This window comes from Cryptomeria japonica, chromosome 10, assembly GCF_030272615.1.
Source record: "Cryptomeria japonica chromosome 10, Sugi_1.0, whole genome shotgun sequence".
NCBI lineage: Eukaryota > Viridiplantae > Streptophyta > Pinopsida > Cupressales > Cupressaceae > Cryptomeria > Cryptomeria japonica.
The window spans coordinates 334,566,014-334,576,279 of NC_081414.1; the positions used below are offsets into that span (position 1 = coordinate 334,566,014).

Here is a 10,266-nt window from a genome sequence, read left to right on the forward strand (position 1 = left end):
GATTTGGAATTGCTAATAAGCATCCTTGTGGTGCCTTTTAACAATAAACAAGCCTAAGAAAATAAGAGCCCCTTGTATATGTGATTATAATGTTGATGAGTAGATGATTCTTAATGTTTGTCCACCCATCCATTATTATGTTGCATTCACCAATGACTTGGGTAGCCTTCATTTTCTTCATTAGAATATTAATCTTGGAATAGTTCTTATTCAAGATTGTTGTATGTAGTTTGTCTCCCTTGATGGCTTACATGAAGGACCTACTCTTATTTTGTCACAACCTCCTTACAATAAGGAGAGTTGGCCACATGGAATGGAATGCCAATAATAGAGAAGAATTTGCTAATGGGATCGTTTGCCCTTATCTTTATTTTGCACATTAAATAACCCTGCCACTTGGTTTGGAGCATCACTATTACCCTATGTTTCCCTTCAGGCTTTTCTGCCCTTGAACTAGATGGAAAACTAGGAAATCATGGCTCTTGGAAAGTATAGTACTAGCAATACTCCTCAATTGGCATATTAGCAGTTGTATGTAATGGCCCCTTTTGGGCTTTCCACTAACTTTGCTATTTAATGAGATAATTATACTCATGATGCTTATGGACTCGATCGAAATTGCATTATTACTCTAGACAAGATGAATATTAGATGTTCTTCTTGTCAATAATATAACCTTTCAAATCTGATGTAGATTCTAATATAATGTTTCAAAAGAATTTGTTGTGAGATCAAATAAAAGGTCTGATAATTATAGATGTATGCAGATTTATCTGTGATTGCTATGGTCACCACCTTCATTATTGATACAAAATATGTCCTTTGACCTTTTAATAATAAGATCGCTGTGTCTGGTTCGTTCCTTTATATCATGCGATTTGAATGTCTCTGAATCAGGATTCTGATCTCTGATCACTCTATCCATTATGTCTTCTTGTAAGCATGCAAACTTGACGCTATTTCTGCTTGTTAAATCTTTTTTGGACATGCGTCTATGGCCTTGCAAACTGGTGGATACACCACCTTCATGTGGCTGACTTAGTTCTCTGCTATGGAAAATTAACAAATATCCATGCCCCTTGTCTACAATATGATCCTCCTTTAATATCTCTTCCAGCGGTCATGATGTGAGGGGTTGTATCTCCTCAGTCATGTCTTTTCAACAATTTAAACTAAGCAAACTCCTAACAGTTTTGACCTTTTTCTTTTAATTGTCAGATTATTAACTTAACTAATCATCCTTTGATCAATCTTATTGTTTTTCACTTAATTTGTTATTAGTTAATTAACTAACACAAATCAGAATTCTCCTTTTTTGAACAGCGATAAGGTAGAGGATAATCTCTTGTTTGGGGGTCAATCTATATTACTTCCTTTACAGTGATTATGTGGAACATAGTTACAAGACTCGGACTCGGCAAGCTGATTTTTGACTTGGACTCTGACTCAGTGCTGAGACTCGGCAAATTGAAAAACCCAAGAAATTCAAAGATTTTTAATGATTTTAAACTTCTTTCATGCATTTTTAAACAAATAAACATTAAAGACACAATAATCTCATCAAATAGAAGCACATACACAAGTTTACATTGACCACATAAGTATAAATGCAAATTTTAGGCTTGCGCTGAAGGAAATAAGCTATAAACTAAATAACACATTAGAAATATAGACAGTGTCAAATGTCTACAAAATTCATGGAATGTGAAATCCATGTCATCAAAAGTTCAAAACATATATCAAGTTCAACATAAAAGCTAGAGCCTAGAAGTCTAAGGCTCAGAGGAGCCAATATCAGTGATCATTGATCACTTGACCCCGCAACCGTCCTACGTGTGCGCCTAAGATAGGTCCTAGAACATTCTGCAGCCATGATATCTGCCCGTGTCTCAGGCTCAGGCTCAGCCTCAACCTCAGTGACATCAACATCCTCATCCACTCTTGTTATATGGAGCCTAATCAGACTCGGAGGTTAAATTTTCCCCACTTTTCTGCGCGTAGTTTCCCCCCAAATTATTCAACGGGGGTTTGGTGGCAGCGCCCCCAAGACTTTTATTCCATTCCTCTGTTTAATCTTTATCTGCATTTAATTGATATTTTCTACATGCAATTTTTAACATCCACATCATCCTTGGAGATATTCACCGTTTAGTCCACTTAAAATAAAGACTTTTAAATTTTTTTTGGCTTTTTTATTGTTGCCTGGGCGGCAGAGTCCAAGCCTTGGGACTCGCGGACTCGGCGAGTCTGCTGAGTTTGGTAGAGTCGGCGAGTCTGCCAAGACCCGGCCAGACTCGGCCAAATCCAAGTCCAACTATGATGTAGAAGACTCTTTACTTGTTCATGCGATCTGTAGTGTCTTCTTTGACAGGGGTTATGTGTGAGATGATCTGTGCCTAGAATTGACCCGTTGATAGTGATCCATTTCATGCTTGTTCTGATCTTATCTGATCGATGGTCATGTCACTGGATGCTTTTGATTCCTTTTCTTCATATCTTTCAATGTGAGGGAGAGGTCACACTTCTTCATTATAGATGCCGTTTGGTAAGAGACACACCCTTTCACCATTAGCACCCTTTGAAAGAGTGCAACTCTTCATTACTTCTGCTCTTTGAAAGGGACACAACCTTTCACAATCAGATCTGCATTTCTTATTTAAATCAGATCTGCATTTCTGATTCCCAAATTATCCCCCTCAAATGAGGTTCTCTTCTCCCTTTTATATCTCATGTTTGAGGGAGTCAAATTTTCATTTCATGCCTTTGACCATTCATTAACCTAATTAAAATTTAATTATATTTAACTATATTCTTTAATATTTTTAATTTTAATTTTATTTTTTCATTTATCATTAAATTGTATTTCAAAGTGGGGACATTACATTGTAGGTGACTTTATTTCATTACAACCCCACAATTTATATATTTCAGCCTTCTGTTTGATTGACTAGGTGCCACATATCTCAACGCTTTTGCCTCAGACTTATTATTTAAGGGGCCGTTGGCAATTTTTTACAGCACTGTGGAAGAACAACCTCACTGGCCCAAACCACCCCTCTTATCTATTCTCAGATCCTCAGACCAACCTTCAACTCCCATAGATTTACCCTCTTTGTTATTCATGCTAGTGACAATACAAGAAATAAGATTTATGGTTTAAATTTTAAGCCATACATAATGCAAGGGTTCAAGACACAAGGATTTTCTTTTTCTCTTTTTTCTTGTTTCAAGTCACACATTTCATATAAGTAGACGATACACAAAAATAAGAGTCCTTGTTCTTCAATTACCATCAAACAAGAATTTTAGTTTAAGTTGCATGAAGCACAGAAGCAAAGGATACACAAAAGATGAAATCCTAAATTGGTTACCAATAATAACTCGAATAAATAAACCCTTGTTCGATGGTAGTTGAATAACAAGGTTTACTTTAAGTTGCATGAAGCACAGAAGCAAAGGACACACAAAAGATGAAATCCTAAATTGATTACCAATAAAAACTTTAATAAATAAGTAAAAATATCTAAAATACTGCTTCTATAAAAGTGAATTTAGAACTTTAACCCATAAATACTATTTGTTAATTTTTCAGGATTGTCGAGTAGAAACAACAGTTCAACATCCCTTAAAACAACATTTTATCAGTTTGCCTATTTAAAGTTTTCAACAATAATTTTTTTTATCTAAATTGAAAACAAAAAACTGTCATTTGATGAACATGATTTAGGATTGAATGTTGAAAATAGTAAATGCAAATGCCAAAGTATGAAGAGCCAAGGCTCACCTTGAAGGCTTGATGAATGTGTTGAACAATGAATATTTGATTGATTAAGACCTGCTATGTGTTCCTCTTTTTGCTCTTTCTCTCCTCTCACTCTTGCAGCCTTACTCTTACAATTCACTCTTGCTTGATTCAATGAAAAACTTGATTGTGATTTGGATTGAGGGTGGATGTCATATATAGGGTTTTTAAGTGCTTAGGGTGCGGTTCAGGGGACAACAGAATGTTTAGGATTAATGCTAGTGGTCCACTTATTCAAAAAAATTCCTTTAAAACTTCGCTTTTTTGACATTCCAGCTGCAAGGGACAGCTACAAGTTTTTGGGATGTTCAAAGGATGTGATGAAGGTTACTGTAAGTCTTGGGGACACCTGGACATCCCCTAGCTTCCCCATTAGGGGGAAGGCGATGGAGCCAAGTCTCAGAAATGTCCCCTCTCTAAGGGGAATGCCTTGGGGCAATGACCTGTTTTCTGGGATTGGTGGGGGTGCCTCACCTTTGGTGTCCTACCGTCCTAGGGGCATTCCAGTCTCCGGAATGACCACCTTTTTGGAGGGGGAGGGGGAGAGGTGAGGAGGTGCAGGTCCTTGTGGAACACTACTAACAAGAAAATTTTCTTGTACAGGTTTTTGAGTTCTGTAAGTAAAATGCTCTGAAACAGAAATATGCATGTTAAGGAGTTGTTGGTAATCCCAACATTGAGACACACATTTGTGAAGATTCTGAATCACATGTCTTTTGTTCAAAATTGTGTACCTTATTATGTGTGGTTCAATTTGTATTTGTGAGTTTGTCAAAATTTAGGCCACTTTATTTTTAGTGAATACAAAAAAATGCAGGCAAGAATTGAAATGAGTGGGGATTTATTTATTCTTCTTTTTCAGTGATCGCACAATCAAATTGTGGAATCTAGCTAATGTGCTAGAATCTAATGGTGCTGAAGAGCCAGCCAAGCTCACTTCACAGGCAACTGTTGCAGCTCATGACAAGGACATAAATTCTGTGGCAGTTGCACCAAATGACAGTCTTGTCTGTACTGGGTCTCAGGTTTTTGAGTCAAACACTTCTGATTATATATTGCTAGACATTATTGAATTAGAGCAAATATTGGTAATGACATCTTTGCTAAAAGGGATTTATTGATTGCTAGAGCCATATCTGATGTGCCTTTATCAGGATAAAACTGCTCGTGTGTGGAGGCTTCCGCATTTAGTACCATTGATGGTTTTAAGAGGCCATAAAAGGGGAGTTTGGTGTGTAGAATTTTCTCCTGTAGACCAATGTGTGATGACAGCATCTGGTGACAAGACAATCAAAATATGGGCATTATCAGATGGGTCATGCTTGAAGACTTTTGAAGGACATACTGCAAGTGTATTGCGAGCTTCATTCCTAACTCGTGGGACACAGTTTATCTCTTCTGGTAGAATCGCTTGTTCATCCTCTTAGTCCCTCATCTAATTTTAAATGTATTTTTTTTAACATTAATGGTTGTATTTCATTTGTCATATATTCATCATTGATTATAAAATTATTGTGTCTGTTGTTTGAAACTTTCTTGTTCCCAGGTGCTGATGGCTTGTTGAAGTTGTGGACAGTTAAGTCAAATGAATGTATTGCAACTTTTGACCAGCATGAGGACAAGGTGAACTGCAACTTGCCTCTTTCAAGCCTTTAACCGTGCATAATATGAAATGCTTTCATGGATTGGTGTCTTTTCTATGTTTTTAATCTCGTATGTACTTTGTTTGGAGATTTGTTTTCATTACACACATGAAACTACATTTAATGTTTTGGAGGCTTCAATTCATTTTTATTTTCAGTTTCTCTGCCTCTTGTTCAAGTTTAGCACCCTAGATTGCAAGCTGTTGATCTATGTAAGCTATATCCTGGTGTTAAGATTTTGTTCCATGTCATTATCTCGTGCATAACATAATTTTGTGTGTTCATATTACATTTCACTGTGTTCGTGTACTTCGTATATCTCATTCAGCTAAGATTCAGTTGGCTGTAAAGATTTTGGCATATACTTTCATTGCTTGATAAGAAAGAGTTTGTCTATTGTGATTCTGACAACGCCTGATAACTACATTGATTTATTTCTAATCATATACTTATACTGATCTGGTCCTTGGCTGTTGGCAAGATCATTTTTATTTTCACTTTCTTTGCTTATTGTTCAAGTTTAGCACTCTAGATTGCAAGCTGTTGATCTATGCATGCTATATCCCTGCGTTATGATATTTTTACATATCAGTATCTCCTTGTGCATAGCATTATTTTGTGTGTTTATACTACATTTCACTGTTTTAGTGTACTTTCTATATCTCATTTAGCTAAAATTGGTTTGGATTTAAAGATTCTGGCCTATAGTTTCATTTATTAATAAAAAAGAGTGTCTATTTCAGTTCTGATGATGCCTTACAGCTACATTGATTAAATTTCTAATCATATACTTATGCAGATCTGGGCCTTGGCTGTTGGCAAGAAGACAGAAATGCTTGCAAGTGGTGGCAGCGATTCTCTTGTAAATCTGTGGCATGATTGTACTGCTGCAGATGAGGAGGAAGCTCTTCTCAAAGAGGTATGCTTCATGAGTTTCAGTTTGATGTTAGTACCGAGCAAGGAATTGGACAGTACTATAATTCTAATGGCTATCATATTGATAATGAGTTTGTTCAGCTTGTTGGTCTTCAAGATATATATATAATCCCTTGGTTTTTTATGACTACTTGTGTAGAATTGGCCTTTCTTTTCGAGCCCTACATATTCTTGACATATTTAGTTACATGCCTTCTGTATGTTGACATATATGCCTTGAGATCCATGCCTTTTCACTTTTATGATACAGGCTGAAGAAACACTGAAAGACCAAGACTTGGCAAATGCTCTAGCAGATACTAATTATGTCAAAGCAATTCAACTTGCATTTGAACTAAGGAGACCATATAAGCTCCTTAATATCTTTACGGAACTTCAGAGGTGGGAATTGGATCTTGTTTCTGATTGTTTCCTATCTTTTTTCATATTTCTTGAATAATTTTGCTGACTTGAAGTCTACCTTTCTCAGAATACGGCATGAAGAGAATCATATGCGTACTGTGATAAGTAGCCTTGGGAAAGAAGAAGAAAGATTGCTTTTAGAATATGTTCGAGAATGGAATACAAAGCCAAAATTTTGTCATGTTGCCCAGTTTGTGTTATTTCATCTTTTTAGTGTCCTTCCTCCATCAGACATCATGGAGGTACTTATGTATTCAAGCTATAACTTATCTTGGGTGTACATTTATATTTATTTTTTTGAGTTATATATATATATATATATATATATATATATTCTTTATCATATACATATTTTGGTTTGTTTCATTTTATTTTAGGTGCGAGGCATTAATGAACTCTTGGAGGGTCTTATACCATATTCACAACGACACTACAGCAGAATAGATCGGTTTGTGAGAAGCACATTTCTGTTGGATTACACCCTTGCATCAATGTCTGTTCTCACTCCTCCAGAGACAGTTTTGCCATCTGACTTACCATTTAGGACATCTACAGAAAAAGAACAGCATCAATGTTCAGTCACCAAAGCAAATTTGACTACTGTGGAGCCTATTTTGGAATCAGAGAAAATTGAATCTGCAGAAATTGTAATGGCAAGTTTCGACAGGGAAAAAGTGTCTCGTAATCATATGGACAAAACTACAGATGGAGATTATAAAATGGATTATACAGGAAATCTTAATTGTGAGCCCAGTGTGGCACCGCTTGGTTCATCCAAGAAGCGTAAGTCTGTCAGCTCAAGAAAAAGAAAATCTAGTGCAATTGTAAATGACGATTTAACAAATGGTACGAGTGCAAATTCAACCACTATTGCACTTCAATGTTCTGCTTGCCATTGACTCAATATCAAAATTTGAACTGGGTAACATAAATTCAGAACCAAATAGCGGTATTTTTATTTTAAAAAGAACTAATCCCTCATGCTTGACTTGAAAGAGAAGGAATTGCATGCACGGGTTAAAGTTGCAAGACAGACAGAATCAGTGTAACCTTAGTCTTGTTGCCTTACATTTGTTCTCATCATGTTTTGTTGAAATTTGAGTGTTGCCTCTGATGGCATCCAGTGCTCCAAAGCATGTATTATTATCTAATTTTATTCATAGCTTTTTCTTAATACTCAAAGAGTCAAAAGGACTCCATTTTTGTCGTGGTGGTCTAAATCAGTCATTGAAGCACAAGTTTTCCTTGTATATTCAATATACAATTTTTTCCTGCAGAATTTGTAATCTTCAAATTGGCCTTATAGGGTCAGTTTAAGCAATGTCGTTTAGATATATTTTCAAGATTCCTTATCCAATATAAGTCAGGCTCAACAACTGGAGGTTGGAAGGATGATTTCAAATTTATGTAGTACCTTATGTAACTTGGCAATGCAATCACTGTATTTTCTTGTACTTACATACATGTAATTCAATCTCGAGGCGTTTCAATTATACGAAAATTGGAGTCAAATTTCTTTTACTAAATAATAAATGCTTCACAATAGTCTTTGAAATAGGGAACAAATGACTACGGATGAAAACTGATTAAAGGGGAGTTAATAATGATCATACCGTTAATATAATTTTTATATTTGTAAGTAGACATTCACCGTGGACTACAAGCTCCACAACAATACATGTACGCTCGTACTCTCTGGCTTTTGCGCGTTTCACTCAATTTTTCTTGCACTCCTATTTTTGTTGCATGATACATGTACTCATTCATGTAAGTACATAAATGTATGAATAATTATGTATGTAGATGCACATAGATACATATATACATGCTCACATATGTGGATGTGTATATATCGAAATATATTTCAATTTGGGTCATATGTGTTACGGTAGATGCATATATGTATCCACATCTACACACGTAAACACACATCCATATGCATATTTTAAGGCTTCCTTATGTGGGTGAATTACAAGGGTGGATTAGAGAACCTTGGGTATTAGTGGTGGATTAAAAAGATCTGTAATATTTACTTTGTGTTGGAGATCATTAGTGGAAAACTCGTGATTCTTAATAAGTTTGGATCAAATTAGATGATCTTAGTATTAATAGTGGATACGAGATATTGGATGTGTTGATCATGGTTTTTTTTTTTTTGGTAGTAAATGAAATCATTTTTATGGTAATACAAGGCCGACCAAAGATGAGGTTATATGACAAACTACAAATCAAGCACACCAAGTGAGATAGTCAAGTTGTTCTATAAAAAACTTATTAAAAAAAGATCATTTTGTGACAATTGCCCAAAGCAAGGCTGTAAGAAAATTTCAAAGATTCAGATTTCAATTAAAAGAAAATTGTTTATTGGATTAATAGTTCTTGGTACTTGGCAGCTCCATATTTTTCTCTTTCAATATGTTTGTCTAAGGCACAACTATATGGTTGAATGATGGGAGCACATCATGTAGATGCCTACATGTTGTACTAGCATCCATGTACAATTTGTTGAAGAATTAATACAATTGGAGCAAAGCATAACAAAAACATAGAACAACACAACACATATAAGGTTGAACAGATAAAAACACGATCTTGGCACTATGAAGAAGTAAAAGGTTGGGGATAGGATATAATGATCCTAGAACATGCTATGAGATGTGTACATCAAAATGAGCCAAAAACAATACATGATAATGACAAGGTATGTGGTTTTTGACATTACACTTTGACCTTGCAAAAATAGAATGATGTTAAGTGATAAGCTATGCTAAAATTGTAGAAATTAAAAATCTTTAAATGGCATCATAAAAAAATATTAGAAAGGATACACTACAATTCTTAAAGTAAGGGAACCATGCCTTTAGACAAAGAATCTACAAAATTGCATGTCAAACTATAGTGGCCTTCTCTAATTCATCCTTTATGATGGGTTATGTTAGCCACTGGTGGATTCTTTATATGCTCTTGATACTCTTTTGTTTTTGTTTGGCTTTTTATATGGATATGTTATTTGATGTTAGTGGATTCATTATGATTACTATGATGTTGTTAGGGTTTATATTTGGTTAACTCGTGTTTATTCATTATCTAGTAGATGCAGTTTATGTTTATTGCTTATGATGATTTATAATGTGCTAACCATAATTCAGTGTTTACATTAGATGTGAATGATGTTGATGTCATTTATTATGTTATATCTTTGCCATGATGTCTTACTGTTGTGGATGTGAAAGGGATGATGTCACATCACTCATATATAAGCGGGGTGTGATGTTGTGATTATCTTTCACTTGCTTGTGTATCTTATGTTTATATATATATTGTGTATAGACATTTGGTGTTATGTAAGATGTGTTAATTTTAACACTTTCAAATTGACATAACATAGAAATTTAGATTTAGTTTTAATTAGTTTGTTTAACTGAAAGAAAATGACAACATAGAAATAAACAAATTAACAGCAAGACACAGTTACCCTGGGAA

General features: G+C 35.1%; 1 protein-coding gene across 1 annotated transcript in view; it reads left to right on the forward strand.

Annotated features, from left to right (window-relative positions):
• LOC131076138 (protein TORMOZ EMBRYO DEFECTIVE) overlaps positions 1–8,128 on the forward strand; it is a 68,347-nt gene extending 60,219 nt beyond the window's left edge. The window contains exons 8-14 of the mRNA XM_058013201.2: positions 4,665–4,827; positions 4,957–5,203; positions 5,349–5,425; positions 6,245–6,364; positions 6,632–6,762; positions 6,851–7,025; positions 7,161–8,128. Coding sequence (XP_057869184.2) covers positions 4,665–4,827; positions 4,957–5,203; positions 5,349–5,425; positions 6,245–6,364; positions 6,632–6,762; positions 6,851–7,025; positions 7,161–7,682 — 1,435 coding nt within the window. The 3' untranslated portion in view covers positions 7,683–8,128. The remainder of the gene's footprint in view (positions 1–4,664; positions 4,828–4,956; positions 5,204–5,348; positions 5,426–6,244; positions 6,365–6,631; positions 6,763–6,850; positions 7,026–7,160) is intronic.
• Positions 8,129–10,266: the final 2,138 nt, after the last annotated feature.